The sequence below is a fragment of the Ascaphus truei genome, assembly GCF_040206685.1.
Source record: "Ascaphus truei isolate aAscTru1 chromosome 20 unlocalized genomic scaffold, aAscTru1.hap1 SUPER_20_unloc_1, whole genome shotgun sequence".
NCBI classification, from domain to species: Eukaryota; Metazoa; Chordata; class Amphibia; order Anura; family Ascaphidae; genus Ascaphus; species Ascaphus truei.
In genome coordinates this window covers 1,341,810-1,360,243 of record NW_027453857.1, presented here as the reverse complement: position 1 = coordinate 1,360,243, position 18,434 = coordinate 1,341,810, and the positions used below count along the sequence as shown (strand labels likewise).

General features: G+C 56.1%; 1 protein-coding gene across 1 annotated transcript; it reads right to left on the bottom strand.

The window, feature by feature from the left end:
- Positions 1 to 12,369: 12,369 nt before the first annotated feature.
- LOC142474706 (E3 ubiquitin/ISG15 ligase TRIM25-like) lies at positions 12,370 to 16,991 on the bottom strand. Its single transcript, XM_075580891.1, has one exon. It carries the CDS (start codon positions 16,927 to 16,929, stop codon positions 15,346 to 15,348), a length of 1,584 nt encoding a protein of 527 aa, XP_075437006.1. The 5' UTR covers positions 16,930 to 16,991; the 3' UTR covers positions 12,370 to 15,345.
- Between the last annotated feature and the right edge of the window lie 1,443 nt (positions 16,992 to 18,434).

Genomic DNA, 18,434 nt, shown 5'->3' with positions numbered 1-18,434 from the left:
GTTGCTATGGCGGCCGTTTTTATTAGGTGAAGAAGCGAAGGGAGAGTGCAGCCAAAGGGAGTGTGGAGCGGGCAGGAAGGTTAAATATTATACAGGGGTCATAGTCTCAGGTGTGAGTGTGTGTGTGTACACAGGGGTGACAGTGTGTGTGTACACAGGGGTGACAGTGAGTGTGTGTGTGTGTACACAGGGGTGACAGTGTGAGATGGATGAAACTTACCAAGGACTCCGCAGGGGTTCTCTGGGGGTATGGTGTGTCAGTGTGAGTGTGGGACAGTGAAGTAGGTGTGTGTCAGTGATGTCACTGTACCTTTTGGTCAATGAGAGTCGTGTGGGAGGCTGGACACAGGGACCAATGTCTGTGGGTGTGTGTGTCTCAGTGGAGCGTACCTCTTGGCCAATGAGTCACGGGGGGGCGGGTGGACCCACGGACCAATCAGATTCACCACACACTTTTGAGTTTTATATATATATAGATATGTATGTATGTATGTAACCCCACTCCTTGCCCGGCTCAAAAGGAGGGGACTGCACAGTGTGATAATGTCTATAGGTGCAGATGTTACGCACTGAGAGCCGTGCGTACCTTATTCTCAGGCTGGTGTCCGGCTGGCTGGAATAGTAAGCGGGACTGTGGTCAGTGTTGAGGATGAAAAGGTGCCAGAGACTTTTATAAAAGAACGTGGTTTAGTGACAGGAATCAGAAAGCGGCTTCCCTGGGGGCCACACACACCCAGGGAGGTCCACAGGCTTAGTGCCACGTGTAGATCTTGTGAGTGCCCCATCTCTGGGAGAAGGAGCACATAATAAGAGAGGCAGAGGTCCCAAAATGGGGCCGTCGCATCCATAAGGGCTGCTGTGCCTGTAGGGGGTACATAAGATTGCTTCCTTTCCTTCCCCCATCCCCCCACCACGAGGTTTGTGAGGTTCGCACGTGCCTAAGGGAGGTGCCTGGTGCAGACCAGCTCAGGTTTGCTAATTAGAACCAGCATCACCCCCTCTGCTAATCACTGGCTCACTATGTAGAATCCAGCTGAGTTGGCGTTATTTCTGATGCCTAGTTTGGTATATAAGTGCGTCACAGTTAGCATTAAACATGACCCCAGATGAAGTCCGGTGGGAAGAAACATGTTGGGCTTTTTTTGATGCTTTGAGGCCACCGTACCCAATCTCCTGAGAAGCCCCGATTGGAAGGAGACTGCTGAGACGGCCGTGACGCGGCGGAGTGCCTGTCACGGTAGCTTATGACAAGATATAGTGAACACCAAATATCTGGGTTGAACTGAACGAGGCTTAGATATAATAAAATATAATTTATTCCTTAAATAAGGTGAACACATCAATATAGTACAATTAACAGACAAGAGGGTAACACTTACTCAGGGTTGGGGGATGGAGAAGTATCCAATAGCAATTCTCCAACAGTCCAGTGACTTTCAAGATGGTATCAGAAGCACAACTCCAGCAATCCAGTGACATTCAAGATGGTATCAGAAGCATAACTCAAAACTGTAGGGTTGACACAGTTTATATACCTGTGCAACCCTATTCTTAACATTGAACACAGCCTATTGGTGAACAATTATCTAACGTGGAGACTAACAGACTAACCATGCCCTCAGGGAACAATTAGACTACCAGAGTTTGTTGATTGACTAATACTTAATCCCTAGACAATGGGTAACAATCAAGGCTTAGGCCACCCAGCCATCTGCCCTTCAGGACCTACACTACCGACACACTTTATTGAAGTGTGGTCGGTACCGCAAGCCGGGAAATCTCCCGGCTTGCTAGTGGCCGCCCCTCGGCGTGCCGCGCGTCATAGACGCGCGGTCACGCGTCATCGGGAGCGTGCGCCCGCTGCACGCGTGTCCAGGGGCTCCCCGAGGGAGCCCTGGTGTCCCGCGATCGCGGGACAGCGGCAGGGGGTTCCGGGGGACCCGGCGGACCCGGCAGCGGTAGGGAGAGCGCCCCGATCGGAGGGCGCTCTTCCGCTGCTTCGGCGTGCGCCCGTCACACTCGGGCGCGCGCCAGGCTACTGCTGCGGCACAGAACGGGCAAATGCTCGAATAAACTGTGCCGCAGCAGTATTAGCCTAGCAAATGGCGTCTGCATTTTCAGAACAGAAAAATACAATACATATACACTTTAATATCTACACATATTAATAAGTGCTATTCTGATGGACTCAGTGGGTCAACCTTTGCCAGTTTTTAATGCCTACAGTGACTCCACATAGTGGCCAAATATGAACTCTCTGCGACCTCCAGAACTGGGGATACAGAAATGCACTTTAAAACATTAAAATACATGTTTATAATGGGAACATGGGAACAGGGGAACATACATTTTCAAGGTATAACAAGATGCAAACCTCATCCCTGGACCGCAGTCCAGTTAACCCCTTGTCTCTCTGGTGAGGTCAGGGGATGGCCATCTGGGGTGCAACCCCTTTAATACCGGGCCACCCCCTTTCTCCCTCTACAGTGCCCCACTGCAGGTGAGAGACGCTGGCAGAGGCAATCGCGGTCTGTTCCTGACTGAGAAGTGGAGCGGTCGCATCGGGTGCTGTTATCTAAGGAGAAGGGTTGAAGTGCGCCCGAAGTCACTTCTTGTTTACTTACCAGCGGGGAGAGTGTGAGCGTGTTACCAGCGGGGAGAGTGTGAGAGGTGTTACCAGCGGGGAGAGTGTGAGAGGTGTTGCCAGCGGGGAGAGTGTGAGAGGTGTTACCAGCGGGGAGAGTGTGAGCGGTGTTACCAGCGGGGAGAGTGTGAGCGTGTTACCAGCGGGGAGAGTGTGAGAGGTGTTACCAGCGGGGAGAGAGTGAGCGTGTTACCAGTGGGGAGAGTGTGAGCGTGTTACCAGCGGGGAGAGTGTGAGAGGTGTTACCAGCGGGGAGAGTGAGAGGTGTTACCAGCGGGGAGAGTGTGAGAGGTGTTACCAGCGGGGAGAGTGTGAGAGGTGTTACCAGCGGGGAGAGTGTGCGAGGTGTTACCAGCGGGGAGAGTGTGCGAGGTGTTACCAGCGGGGAGAGTGTGAGAGGTGTTGCCAGCGGGGAGAGTGTGAGCGGTGTTACCAGTGGGGAGAGTGTGAGCGGTGTTACCAGTGGGGAGAGTGTGAGCGGTGTTACCAGCGGGGAGAGTGTGAGCGTGTTACCAGCAGGGAGAGTGTGAGCGTGTTACCAGCGGGGAGAGCGTGAGCATGTTACCAGCGGGGAGAGTGTGTTACCAGCGGGGAGAGCGTGAGCGCGTTACCAGCGGGGAGAGTGTGTTACCAGCGGGGAGAGCGTGAGCGTGTTACCAGTGGGGAGAGTGTGAGCGGTGTTACCAGCGGGGAGAGTGTGAGCGTGTTACCAGCGGGAAGAGTGTGAGCGTGTTACCAGCGGGAAGAGTGTGAGTGTGTTACCAGCGGGGAGAGCGTCTTACCAGCAGGGAGAGTGAGCGTCTTACCAGCGGAGAGAGCGTGTTACCAGCGGGGAGAGTGTGCGCGTGTTACCAGCGGGGAGAGTGTGAGTGTCTTACCAGCGGGGAGAGTGTGAGCGTGTTACCAGCGGGGAGAGTGTGAGTGTGTTACCAGCGGGGAGAGTGTGTTACCAGCGGGGAGAGTGTGAGTGTGTTACCAGCGGGGAGAGTGTGTTACCAGCGGGGAGAGCGTGAGCGTGTTACCAGCGGGGACAGTGTGAGCGTGTTACCAGCGGGGACAGTGTGAGCGTGTTACCAGCGGGGACAGTGTGAGCGTGTTACCAGCGGGGAGAGTGTGAGCGTGTTACCAGCGAGGAGAGTGTGTTACCAGCGGGGAGAGCGTGAGTGTCTTACCAGCGGGGAGAGCGTGAGTGTCTTACCAGCGGGGAGAGCGTGAGTGCCTTACCAGCGGGGAGAGTGTCTTACCAGCGGGGAGAGTGTGAGTGTGTTACCAGCGGGGAGAGTGTGTTACCAGCGGGGAGAGCGTGAGCGTGTTACCAGCGGGGACAGTGTGAGCGTGTTACCAGCGGGGACAGTGTGAGCGTGTTACCAGTGGGGAGAGCGTGTTACCAGCGGGGAGAGTGAGCGTGTTACCAGCGGGGAGAGAGTGAGCGTGTCACCAGCGGGGAGAGTGTGAGCGTGTTACCAGCGGGGAGAGCGTGAGCGTGTTACCAGCGGGGAGAGCGTGAGTGTGTTACCAGTGGAGAGAGCGTGTTACCAGCGGGGAGAGTGTGCGCGTGTTACCAGCGGGGAGAGTGTGAGTGTGTTACCAGCGGGGAGAGTGTGCGCGTGTTACCAGCGGGGAGAGCGTGAGTGTGTTACCAGCGGGGACAGTGTGAGCGTGTTACCAGCGGGGAGAGTGTGAGCGTGTTACCAGCGGGGAGAGCGTGAGCGTGTTACCAGCGGGGAGAGCGTGAGCGTGTTACCAGCGGGGAGAGTGTGCGCGTGTTACCAGCGGGGAGAGCGTGAGTGTGTTACCAGCGGGGACAGTGTGAGCGTGTTACCAGCGGGGAGAGTGTGAGCGTGTTACCAGCGGGGAGAGTGTGAGTGTGTGCGCGTGTTACCAGCGGGGAGAGTGTGCGCGTGTTACCAGCGGGGAGAGTGTGAGTGTGTTACCAGCGGGGACAGTGTGAGCGTGTTACTAGCGGGGAGAGTGTGAGCGTGTTACCAGCGGGGAGAGTGTGAGCGTGTTACCAGCGGGGAGAGTGTGAGCGAGTTACCAGCGGGGACAGTGTGAGCGTGTTACCAGCAGGGAGAGTGTGAGCGTGTTACCAGCGGGAAGAGTGTGAGTGTGTTACCAGCAGGAAGAGTGTGAGTGTGTTACCAGCGGGGAGAGCGTGAGCGTGTTACCAGCGGGGAGAGTGGGAGCGTGTTACCAGTGGAGAGAGCGTGTTACCAGCGGGGAGAGCGTGTTAACAGCGGGGAGAGTGTGAGCGTGTTACCAGCGGGGAGAGAGTGAGTGTGTTACCAGCGGGGACAGTGTGAGCGTGTTACCAGCGGGGAGAGCGTGAGCGTGTTACCAGCGGGGAGAGTGTGAGCGTGTTACCAGCGGGGAGAGCGTGAGCATGTTACCAGCGGGGAGAGTGTGAGCGTGTTACCAGCGGGGAGAGTGTGAGCGTGTTACCAGTGGGGAGAGTGTGAGCGTGTTACCAGCGGGGACAGTGTGAGCGTGTTACCAGCGGGGAGAGTGTGAGCGTGTTACCAGCGGGGAGAGTGTGAGCGTGTTACCAGCGGGGAGAGTGTGAGCGTGTTACCAGCGGGGACAGTGTGAGCGTGTTACCAGCGGGAAGAGTGTGAGCGTGTTACCAGCGGAGAGAGCGTGTTACCAGCGGGGAGAGTGTGAGTGTGTTACCAGCGGGGAGAGTGTGAGCGTGTTACCAGCGGGGACAGTGTGAGCGTGTTACCAGCGGGGACAGTGTGAGCGTGTTACCAGCGGGGACAGTGTGAGCGTGTTACCAGCGGGAAGAGTGTGAGCGTGTTACCAGCGGAGAGAGCGTGTTACCAGCGGGGAGAGTGTGAGTGTGTTACCAGCGGGGAGAGTTTGCGCGTGTTACCAGCGGGGAGAGCGTGTTACCAGCGGGGAGAGTGTGCGCGTGTTACCAGCGGGGAGAGTGTGCGCGTGTTACCAGCGGGGAGAGTGTGAGTGTGTTACCAGCGGGAAGAGTGTGAGCGTGTTACCAGCGGGGAGAGTGTGAGCGTGTTACCAGCGGGGAGAGTGTGAGCGTGTTACCAGCGGGGAGAGTGTGAGCGTGTTACCAGCGGGGAGACTGTGAGCGTGTTACCAGCGGGGAGAGTGTGAGCGTGTGACCAGCGGGGAGAGCGTGTTACCAGCGGGGAGAGCGTGAGCGTGTTACCAGCGGGGAGAGTGTGAGCGTGTTACCAGCGGGGAGAGCGTGAGTGTGTTACCAGCGGGGAGAGTGTGAGCGTGTTACCAGCGGGGAGAGTGTGAGCGTGTTACCAGCGGGGAGAGTGTGAGTGTGTTACCAGCGGGAAGAATGTGAGCGTGTTACCAGCGGGGAGAGTGTGAGTGTGTTACCAGCGGGGAGAGCGTGAGCGTGTTACCAGCGGGGAGAGTGTGCGTGTGTTACCAGCGGGGAGAGTGTGAGCGTGTTACCAGCGGGAAGAGTGTGAGTGTGTTACCAGCGGGGAGAGCGTGAGCGTGTTACCAGCGAGGAGAGCGTGTTACCAGCGGGGAGAGTGTGAGCGTGTTACCAGCGGGGAGAGTGTGAGCGTGTTACCAGCGGGGAGAGTGTGAGTGTGTTACCAGCAGGGAGAGTGTGAGTGTGTTACCAGCGGGAAGAATGTGAGCGTGTTACCAGCGGGGAGAGTGTGAGTGTGTTACCAGCGGGGAGAGCGTGAGCGTGTTACCAGCGGGGAGAGGGTGCGTGTGTTACCAGCGGGGAGAGTGTGAGCGTGTTACCAGCGGGGAGAGTGTGAGTGTGTTACCAGCGGGGAGAGTGTGAGCGTGTTACCAGCGGGGAGAGCGTGTTACCAGCGGGGAGAGTGTGAGCGTGTTACCAGCGGGGAGAGTGTGAGCGTGTTACCAGCGGGGAGAGTGTGAGCGTGTTACCAGCGGGGAGAGTGTGAGCGTGTTACCAGCGGGGAGAGTGTGAGTGTGTTACCAGCGGGGAGAGTGTGAGCGTGTTACCAGCGGGGAGAGCGTGTTACCAGCGGGGAGAGTGTGAGCGTGTTACCAGCGGGGAGAGTGTGAGCGTGTTACCAGCGGGGAGAGTGTGAGCGTGTTACCAGCGGGGAGAGTGTGAGTGTGTTACCAGCGGGGAGAGTGTGAGTGTGTTACCAGCGGGAAGAGTGTGAGCGTGTTACCAGCGGGGAGAGTGTGAGTGTGTTACCAGCGGGGAGAGCGTGAGCGTGTTACCAGCGGGGAGAGTGTGCGTGTGTTACCAGCGGGGAGAGAGTGAGCGTGTTACCAGCGGGGAGAGAGTGAGCGTGTTACCAGCGGGGAGAGAGTGAGCGTGTTACCAGCGGGGAGAGTGTGAGCGTGTTACCAGCGGGGAGAGTGTGAGCGTGTTACCAGCGGGGAGAGTGTGAGCGTGTTACCAGCGGGGAGAGCGTGAGCGTGTTACCAGCGGGGAGAGCGTGAGCGTGTTACCAGCGGGGAGAGTGTGAGCGTGTTACCAGCGGGGAGAGTGTGAGCATGTTACCAGCGGGGAGAGCGTGTTACCAGCGGGGAGAGCGTGTTACCAGCGGGGAGAGTGTGAGTGTGTTACCAGCGGGGAGAGTGTGAGCGTGTTACCAGCGGGGAGAGCGTGTTACCAGCGGGGAGAGTGTGAGCGTGTTACCAGCGGGGAGAGTGTGAGCGTGTTACCAGCGGGGAGAGTGTGAGCGTGTTACCAGCGGGGAGAGTGTGAGCGTGTTACCAGCGGGGAGAGTGTGAGCGTGTTACCAGCGGGGAGAGTGTGAGCGTGTTACCAGCGGGGAGAGTGTGAGCGTGTTACCAGCGGGGAGAGTGTGAGCGTGTTACCAGCGGGGAGAGTGTGAGCGTGTTACCAGCGGGGAGAGTGTGAGCGTGTTACCAGCGGGGAGAGCGTGTTACCAGCGGGGAGAGTGTGAGCGTGTTACCAGCGGGGAGAGTGTGAGCATGTTACCAGCGGGGAGAGCGTGTTACCAGCGGGGAGAGCGTGTTACCAGCGGGGAGAGTGTGAGTGTGTTACCAGCGGGGAGAGTGTGAGCGTGTTACCAGCGGGGAGAGCGTGTTACCAGCGGGGAGAGCGTGAGCGTGTTACCAGCGGGGAGAGCGTGAGCGTGTTACCAGCGGGGAGAGTGTGAGCGTGTTACCAGCGGGGAGAGTGTGAGCGTGTTACCAGCGGGGAGAGTGTGAGTGTGTTACCAGCGGGGAGAGCGTGAGCGTGTTACCAGCGGGGAGAGTGTGAGCGTGTTACCAGCGGGGAGAGTGTGAGCATGTTAACAACGGGGAGAATGTGAGCATGTTATCAGCGGGGAGAGTGTGAGCGTGTTACCAGCGGGGAGAGCGTGAGCGTGTTACCAGCGGGGAGAGCGTGAGCGTGTTACCAGCGGGGAGAGCGTGAGCGTGTTACCAGCGGGGAGAGCGTGAGCGTGTTACCAGCGGGGAGAGCGTGAGCGTGTTACCAGCGGGGAGAGTGTGAGCGGTGTTACCAGTGGGGAGAGTGTGAGTGTGTTACCAGCGGGGAGAGTGTGAGCGGTGTTACCAGTGGGGAGAGTGTGAGCGTGTTACCAGCGGGGAGAGTGTGAGTGTGTTACCAGCGGGGAGAGCGTGAGCGTGTTACCAGCGGGGAGAGTGTGAGCGTGTTACCAGCGGGGAGAGTGTGAGCGTGTTACCAGCGGGGAGAGTGTGAGCGTGTTACCAGCGGGGAGAGTGTGAGCGTGTTACCAGCGGGGAGAGTGTGAGCGTGTTACCAGCGGGGAGAGTGTGAGCGTGTTACCAGCGGGGAGAGCGTGAGCGTGTTACCAGCGGGGAGAGCGTGAGCGTGTTACCAGCGGGGAGAGTGTGAGCGTGTTACCAGCGGGGAGAGCGTGAGCGTGTTACCAGCGGGGAGAGTGTGAGCGGTGTTACCAGTGGGGAGAGTGTGAGCGTGTTACCAGCGGGGAGAGTGTGAGCGTGTTACCAGCGGGGAGAGTGTGAGCGTGTTACCAGCGGGGAGAGTGTGAGCGTGTTACCAGCGGGGAGAGTGTGAGCGTGTTACCAGCGGGGAGAGTGTGAGCGTGTTACCAGCGGGGAGAGTGTGAGCGTGTTACCAGCGGGGAGAGTGTGATACCAGCGGGGAGAGTGTGAGCGTGTTACCAGCAGGGAGAGTGTGAGCGTGTTACCAGCGGGGAGAGTGTGAGCGTGTTACCAGCGGGGAGAGTGTGAGCGTGTTACCAGCGGGGAGAGTGTGAGCGTGTTACCAGCGGGGAGAGTGTGAGCGTGTTACCAGCGGGGAGAGCGTGAGCGTGTTACCAGCGGGGAGAGCGTGAGCGTGTTACCAGCGGGGAGAGCGTGAGCGTGTTACCAGCGGGGAGAGTGTGAGCGTGTTACCAGCGGGGAGAGTGTGAGCGTGTTACCAGCGGGGAGAGCGTGTTACCAGCGGGGAGAGTGTGAGCGTGTTACCAGCGGGGAGAGTGTGAGCGTGTTACCAGCGGGGAGAGTGTGAGCGTGTTACCAGCGGGGAGAGTGTGAGCGTGTTACCAGCGGGGAGAGTGTGTTACCAGCGGGGAGAGCGTGTTACCAGCGGGGAGAGTGTGAGTGTGTTACCAGCGGGGAGAGTGTGAGCGTGTTACCAGCGGGGAGAGCGTGAGCGTGTTACCAGCGGGGAGAGTGTGAGCGTGTTACCAGCGGGGAGAGTGTGAGCGTGTTACCAGCGGGGAGAGTGTGAGCGTGTTACCAGCGGGGAGAGTGTGAGCGTGTTACCAGCGGGGAGAGTGTGAGTGTGTTACCAGCGGGGAGAGTGTGTTACCAGCGGGGAGAGTGTGAGTGTGTTACCAGCGGGGAGAGTGTGAGCGTGTTACCAGCGGGGAGAGTGTGTTACCAGCGGGGAGAGCGTGTTACCAGCGGGGAGAGTGTGAGTGTGTTACCAGCGGGGAGAGTGTGAGCGTGTTACCAGCGGGGAGAGTGTGAGCGTGTTACCAGCGGGGAGAGCGTGAGCGTGTTACCAGCGGGGAGAGTGTGAGTGTGTTACCAGCGGGGAGAGTGTGAGCGTGTTACCAGCGGGGAGAGTGTGAGCGTGTTACCAGCGGGGAGAGTGTGAGCGCGTTACCAGCGGGGAGAGTGTGAGTGTGTGTTACCAGCGGGGAGAGCGTGAGCGTGTTACCAGCGGGGAGAGTGTGAGTGTGTTACCAGCGGGGAGAGTGTGAGTGTGTTACCAGCGGGGAGAGTGTGAGCGTGTTACCAGCGGGGAGAGTGTGAGCGTGTTACCAGCGGGGAGAGCGTGAGCGTGTTACCAGCGGGGAGAGTGTGAGCGTGTTACCAGCGGGGAGAGTGTGAGCGTGTTACCAGCGGGGAGAGCGTGAGCGTGTTACCAGCGGGGAGAGTGTGAGCGTGTTACCAGCGGGGAGAGTGTGAGCATGTTACCAGCGGGGAGAGCGTGTTACCAGCGGGGAGAGTGTGAGTGTGTTACCAGCGGGGAGAGTGTGAGCGTGTTACCAGCGGGGAGAGTGTGTTACCAGCGGGGAGAGCGTGAGCGTGTTACCAGCGGGGAGAGTGTGAGTGTGTTACCAGTGGGGAGAGTGTGAGTGTGTTACCAGCGGGGAGAGTGTGTGCGTGTTACCAGCGGGGAGAGGGTGAGCGTGTTACCAGCGGGGAGAGGGTGAGCGTGTTACCAGCGGGGAGAGTGTGAGCGTGTTACCAGCGGGGAGAGTGTGTTACCAGCGGGGAGAGCGTGAGCGTGTTACCAGCGGGGAGAGTGTGTTACCAGCGGGGAGAGCGTGAGCGTGTTACCAGCGGGGAGAGCGTGAGTGTGTTACCAGCGGGGAGAGCGCGAGCGTGTTACCAGCGGGGAGAGCGTGAGCGTGTTACCAGCGGGGAGAGCGTGAGTGTGTTACCAGCGGGGAGAGTGTGTGTGTGTTACCAGTGGGGAGAGCGTGAGTGTGTTACCAGCGGGGAGAGTGTGTGTTACCAGCGGGGAGAGTGTGTGTGTGTTACCGTCCCCTCTGTGTTGCTGGCACCTTACAGTAAATGTGAACGCACTATATCCTTGCGTTTCTCCATATGAGGGGTACAAAGCGCGAGCTGACCCGGAGAATCTCCTACTCGTAGTCACAGTATTATGTGTGTCTCAGTGTAACTAACACTGGGCTCATTCGCACATACAGTATTAACCGTTTCATCCCTTTGCGCCAGGAACACTGCTCTGTTTAGGGTTTAATTTGCGGGGTTGGGGGAAACCGCTGGTGTTTAGGCTGCAGCGTGAAGATATCACAGTATTTGTTGCGCTTTATTACAGTTTTTGTCACCGCCTCCCTCATACTACATTGGATTGGTCAGGGAGCAGTGAGTGTGACAATAGCGCGTGAGAACAGCGCTGCTATCTCTGCCCGGCAACTAGTGACTAGGGGGTCTCTCACCTCAGTCTCACTAGGGGGGGTCTCTCACCTCAGTCTCACTAGGGGGGTCCCTCACTTCAGTCTCACTAGGGGGGTCTCTCACTTCAGTCTCACTAGGGGGGTCTCTCACTTCAGTCTCACTAGGGGGGTCCCTCACTTCAGTCTCACTAGGGGGGTCTCTCACTTCAGTCTCACTAGGGGGGTCTCACCTCAGTCTCACTAGGGGGGTCTCTCACTTCAGTCTCACTATGGGGGTGTCTCACTAGGGGGGTCTCTCACTTCAGTCTCACTAGGGGGGTCTCTCACTTCAGTCTCACTAGGGGGGTCTCTCACTTCAGTCTCACTAGGGGGGTCTCTCACTTCAGTCTCACTAGGGGGGTCTCTCACTTCAGTCTCACTAGGGGGGTCTCTCACTTCAGTCTCACTATGGGGGTGTCTCACTTCAGTCTCACTAGGGGGGTCTCTCACTTCAGTCTCACTAGGGGTGTCTCTCACTTCAGTCTCACTAGGGGGGTCTCACCTCAGGTTCACTAGGGGGGTGTCTCACTAGGGGGGTCTCTCACTTCAGTCTCACTATGGGGGTGTCTCACTAGGGGGGTCTCTCACTTCAGTCTCACTATGGGGGTGTCTCACTTCAGTCTCACTAGGGGGGTCTCTCACTTCAGTCTCACTAGGGGGGTCTCTCACTTCAGTCTCACTAGGGGGGGTCTCTCACGTCAGTCTCACTAGGGGGGGTCTCTCACTTCAGTCTCACTAGGGGGGGTCTCTCACTTCAGTCTCACTAGGGGGGTCTCTCACTTCAGTCTCACTAGGGGGGGTCTTTCTTCAGTCTCACTAGGGGGGGTCTCACTTCAGTCTCACTAGGGGGGTCTCTCACTTCAGTCTCACTAGGGGGTTTCTCACTTCAGTCTCACTAGGGGGGTCTCTCACTTCAGTCTCACTAGGGGGGTCTCTCACTTCAGTCTCACTAGGGGGGTCTCTCACTTCAGTCTCACTAGGGGGTCTCTCACTTCAGTCGCACTAGGGGGGGTCTCTCCCCTCCTTTTTATACACCGGGGAACTGACACATCTGTTTACGGGACAGTAACCCCATTATTTCCTATGAACAGGACAGGTTTTATCCCAATGAAACGTAAATGTTTGGCAGATATCCCCACTACATATTATATGCTGCAGCATAACAAGAAAGGCAGGAATCACTGCACACAGCAGAATAACAGGAATAGATAAACGCTCATTGGGAGGTGACACGATTAATAAGACTATCAGATATTATATTATTATCCCACGCGCCTTTAAAGCTGCCGTCCCACCTAGGGCCAAAATAACTCCGCGGCAGAGTTATATCCGGGGGACTGACGCATCTCTTTACAGTATCACACGCGGAGAAATATTGTGATAACATTTATTAAATGAGATGAGAGACGCGGTGAGAGAAACACGTGTCTGACAAACATTCTCAGGGAGAAGCAGGAATATGTTATTCTGCATCATACAATTCTTATATTATAAAGCATTTCCATTTACTGACACAGCACAAACATATATATGTAATGGGTATACGCTCCTATATTACTTCTATACGCTCGCTCCCAGAACAGGAACTAAACACAGATTAACGCAATCAGATATCCCCAGGACAGGTATGTGAGATATATATATATATATATATATATCTCAAATGGAAATATTACTGTATGCTCATTTGCATGTCTTACGCCTTTCACCATTATCACCCAGCACCCAGCACTTACACTGCAGCAAGGGATTCTGGGAAATGACATGCAAATGAGCACACAGTGCCACTTTTTGTATCAAAACCATTTTAAACATGGTTCCCTATAGGCTTAAGCTTGCTGCATGGTCACCGCTTTAAGCACAGCCAGGGTTAAGATGCACCCTGCAGTGGGAGGGACAGGTGTGAGGGGCTGTGGGTCCTGCCTGTATCACCCTGCAGTGGGAGGGACAGATGTGAGGGGCTGTGGGTCCTGTCTGTGTCCCCCTGCAGTGGGAGGGACAGATGTGAGGGGCTGTGGGTCCTGTCTGTGTCCCCCTGCAGTGGGAGGGACAGATGTGAGGGGCTGTGTGTCCTGTCTGTGTCCCCCTGCAGTGGGAGGGACAGAAGTGAGGGGCTGTGTGTCCTGTCTGTGTCTCCCTGCAGTGGGAGGGACAGATGTGAGGGGCTGTGGGTCCTGTCTGTGTCCCCCTGCAGTGGGAGGGACAGATGTGAGGGGCTGTGTGTCCTGTCTGTGTCTCCCTGCAGTGGGAGGGACAGATGTGAGGGGCTGTGTGTCCTGTGTCCCCCTGCAGTGGGAGGTACAGATGTGAGGGGCTGTGTGTCCTGTCTGTGTCCCCCTGCAATGGGAGGGACAGATGTGAGGGGCTGTGTGTCCTGTGTCACCCTGCAGTGGGAGGGACAGATGTGAGGGGCTGTGGGTCCTGTCTGTGTCCCCCTGCAGTGGGAGGGACAGATGTGAGGGGCTGTGTGTCCTGTCTGTGTCCCCCTGCAGTGGGAGGGACAGAGGTGAGGGGCTGTGTGTCCTGTCTGTGTCTCCCTGCAGTGGGAGGGACAGATGTGAGGGGCTGTGTGTCCTGTCTGTGTCCCCCTGCAGTGGGAGGGACAGATGTGAGGGGCTGTGTGTCCTGTGTCCCCCTGCAGTGGGAGGGACAGATGTGAGGGGCTGTGGGTCCTGTCTGTGTCACCCTGCAGTGGGAGGGACAGATGTGAGGGGCTGTGTGTCCTGTCTGTGTCACCCTGCAGTGGGAGGGACAGATGTGAGGGGCTGTGTGTCCTGTGTCCCCCTGCAGTGGGAGGGACAGATGTGAGGAGCTGTGGGTCCTGTCTGTGTCACCCTGCAGTGGGAGGGACAGATGTGAGGGGCTGTGGGTCCTGTCTGTGTCACACTGCAGTGGGAGGGACAGATGTGAGGGGCTGTGTGTCCTGTCTGTGTCCCCCTGCAGTGGGAGGGACAGATGTGAGGGGCTGTGGGTCCTGTGTCCCCCTGCAGTGGGAGGGACAGATGTGAGGGGCTGTGTGTCCTGTGTCACCCTGCAGTGGGAGGGACAGATGTGAGGGGCTGTGTGTCCGGTGTCACCCTGCAGTGGGAGGGACAGATGTGAGGGGCTGTGTCCTGTGTCCCCCTGCAGTGGGAGGGACAGATGTGAGGGGCTGTGGGTCCTGTCTGTGTCCCCCTGCAGTGGGAGGGACAGATGTGAGGGGCTGTGTATCCTGTCTGTGTCACCCTGCAGTGGGAGGGACAGATGTGAGGGGCTGTGTGTCCTGTCTGTGTCCCCCTGCAGTGGGAGGTACAGATGTGAGGGGCTGTGGGTCCTGTCTGTGTCCCCCTGCAGTGGGAGGGACAGATGTTAGGGGCTGTGGGTCCTGTCTGTGTCCCCCTGCAGTGGGAGGGACAGATGTGAGGGGCTGTGGGTCCTGTCTGTGTCACCCTGCAGTGGGAGGGACAGATGTGAGGGGCTGTGGGTCCTGTCTGTGTCACCCTGCAGTGGGAGGGACAGATGTGAGGGGCTGTGGGTCCTGTCTGTGTCACCCTGCAGTGGGAGGGACAGATGTGAGGGGCTGTGTGTCCTGTCTGTGTCCCCCTGCAGTGGGAGGGACAGATGTGAGGGGCTGTGGGTCCTGTCTGTGTCCCCCTGCAGTGGGAGGGACAGATGTGAGGGGCTGTGGGTCCTGTCTGTGTCCCCCTGCAGTGGGAGGGACAGATGTGAGGGGCTGTGGGTCCTGTGTCACCCTGCAGTGGGAGGGACAGATGTGAGGGGCTGTGTGTCCTGTCTGTGTCCCCCTGCAGTGGGAGGGACAGATGTGAGGGGCTGTGGGTCCTGTCTGTGTCCCCCTGCAGTGGGAGGGACAGATGTGAGGGGCTGTGGGTCCTGTCTGTGTGTGCAATCACCCCACACGTCTGCCTGTGATGTCTCTCCCACTTACTCACCCTCTGTCTCTTTCTCTCTCCACAACTGCACTGATTGAGATTGGCCGTCTCTTGTCATGTGATTTCTCTCGCCTGCAGGGGCTTCTGGGAGTTGTAGTCCTGCTTCTCTTCCTTTACAATTTTAGTTACAGACGTGAACTACGAGTCCCAGAATCCCGTGTAAAACTGTGAATCATAATGATTCAACCAATCAATGCGCAGATCTGTGGTAACCACAACCCTCCCCCTCCCCCACAAGGCTGCAGCAAGGCCCCGCCCCATAGTCAGGCAATGAGAGCCAATAAGAGCCAAGGCCCGCCCTGCAGTCAGCCAATGGGAGAGCTTGAGTGCCAATGAGAGCCAATGAGAGCGCACACAAACCCACAAACACAATATACACTATATCTATGGGTTCCCTGCTGGGCCGGGATCAGTACTCCTAGCTCCTGATTCTGACCCAGCCATTATCCCATACCCAGAACGCAGCATGAAGAGGCTCAGTGAAGGTGGCAGTGACGGTGTGTAAGTGTCTGATCGGGTCACACAGCTGATAAAAGGACAGCCGCCCAGCCTCATAGTCCAGGTATATTCCTAATCTCTGCACGGGAGATTCGGGGTATATCCGTGTTTGTATTGTATCATGTGTCACTGCATGATAATTATACCACATGCACAAACCCCAGGACTTCTTATTCTCTCCTATGTGGGACTGATCTCCTTTCCTTTCTATACTGGAATAGGAAATCCCTACCTCCCTGCACCCTGAGTCACTGATCTCCACCTCCCAGTAATGTTGTCCTGAGGAAAAACTCCTGCTGCTTAAAACCTGACTATAAGACACAAATCTCTCTGGTGTATCCGAGCGTAACACGTCTGTTTCTGACCAGGATGCAGTTTTCAGGTCACCTGATACAGATACATGATTACCAGCTGTATTTACATCCAGTAATATACCTGAATCCCCCTGCACACAGAACCCGCTCTTTGCTTTTAGATCAGTCACAATATCAGCTAATCTCTGTAAGGTCAGTGGGATCAGAACCTCATACAAATCCCCTACAGCAGGGACCTTATTACCCCCTCTCTCTCTGTTCTCATTACCTCCCTCCTCAGCATCACAGAAGTCAGCATTGTCTGATTCCCGTCCCTGTAAGACAGATAATGGATCAGTGATGTTGCTCAGCTCCTCAATGTGAAGCATCTTCCTGGACAGCTCGTCCTTCTTTATTTCCAGCTGCTGGATTAGATCAGAGACTCGGAGAGAAACCTGCTCTTCCCACCTGGTGATCTCACTCAGGACTCGCTTCTCTAGGACTTCCAGCTGTTCCCTGATGTCCCTAATCAGGGCAGTGACTCGGGCTGTCTCCCCGGCTGCTTTTTCCTGCGCGTCTCTCCTGCGTTCCTGCAGACTCTGGGCTCTTTTCTCAGTCTCCTCTCTCACTGAGGTCAGTTTCTCCAGAACATGTCTCAGTTTCTCCTTCTTCTTCTCAGAGGCCTCATTCAGCGACTCCACCTGGTGTCCCCTGTGCTCCCCAAACACGCAGCAGGACACACAGATACATGCAGCATCCTCAGTGCAGTAACACTCCAAGAGCTTCTTGTGGACGGGGCATTTCCTGGTCTTTGAGGTGGTTGGCTCAGTTAAGACGTGTTCCTCTGACTTGCTGTGTCTCTCTAGGTGAATATCACACAGGGAGGCGTCACAATGCAGACATGTTTTAGCAGCGGGTACAGAGGAGTCACAGTAAGTGCAGAAGATCACAGCCTCCTCCTGCTCCGGCTGAGTAGAAAGGAAACGCTCCGCTATGTTACACAGCTTCAGGTTCCTCTGCAGTGCAGGACGCTCCTGAAACTCTGCTCTGCATTCAGGACAGGTATAAAGTCCAGATCCCCCCTGGGAATCCCACACACTCCCAATACAGCCCTGGCAGAAGTTATGCCCACATCTCAGCATTACAGGCTGGGTATAAGTGCTCAGGCAGATGGGGCAGGTTAGCTCCTCTCTCAGACCAGCAGACGCCATGCTTGGAAGCAGCAACAGGAAACGAAACTTACATTCTCCTCTCTCTCATATAACCAGTGGGGCGTTCCCCTTCTCAGCACACAGGGGCGGGAGTTTGTTACCCAGTCTATTAACCCTGTAAGTTCCTGGCTTCAGTATACAGTACAATATGAGGAATACGAGTAGTTATAAGAATATGCAGCATGTTACCTATCTGTGCTCACATGAGGCGTTTGGTGACGTGACAGGTGTTGCACTTCAGGGGTTAGGTAACCTTTTAAGTCAGCTGTGTGTTATACACCTCAGCATGTTCCTGCAGTACATGGGGACCCAGTAACACATAAGACGAGCATTGAGAGGAACGTACGTAATAAATTCTATACCAGACTATATACCCGTGAGCGTATAATACCCCCGTCTGTCTCTACATGAGTCATTGGAGCAGAGAATTTAGGTATTGTTACCAAAGCAGGAACAGGACCTAAGAGCCCATTACAGCGCCCTCTCCTGTGGTCAAAGTATGTGTCAGGTGTAACAGGACTGGTTCAGGGACAGAACCTATTGTAGACCAAACAAGTAAGCATATTAATGGCCCCTCATTTATTGCCTAGGAATATTGGATTATTAAAACACTTTATTATAAGTAATAAGTAGAATAAGTGGGGCTGAATAGGCACATATATATATATACAGTAACACACTAAGCACACTGCGGGCACACAGCAGGGGGCTCTCAGATATGGCGCCCGGTATAACGTACTGAATCTCGGGGGTACAGGTCCCTGGGGAATAGTGTGAGCGGGCGATGTGCATATCACAGGGATTGGGGTATAGGGGTTATTGGCATTATATTCCCTTTGCCCCCACTGGGTAATACATCTGTACCCCCCTATATGCCACCTAAACTGATGGCTGCTGGTGCCGCGCCCGCAGATAATGCCGCTAATTGTAAGTAATAAGTTGCTTACGTGACGTTACAATGAAGCTGACACCGTGTGTCTCACGCGGGGTTAATAAGTATTGATGCCTGTGTGTGTTTGGGCAAACCAGGACCGCCAACAGACATTATGGGGCCCAGGACAAATGAAAGGAGCAGGACCCCCCCCCCCCCCGAACCCATAGCGCACCTACCACGGAGAAATATTTTTTAGCGCGAAACGTTTACTTATCTGTTTTTCTTACTCACACAATGGATGAATCAGACCGCGCTGCGCAGTGATTACGCGCTGTGTAAATTAGATGCGCAGGTGCAAAAGGGGTGAATATTATAGTACCCAGAACCCAAAGAAGGGCCCCCAGAACCCCACTGATCGCACGCATTGCTATATTCACAGAACTATTGCCTGAAAAACACCGGCCAGGTTTGCACGCGTGTCTGTGTTAGGTATGTACAGATATCCTGTTACACGCATGTAACCACACCATGGTAACGTGAGGAACCGCTTGCTATACTGCGTACCCCCTGCAAACCCAGCTGCCCCACAGAGGGTAATTAGGCTGTAGAGATTATGCATTAACATTGTAGC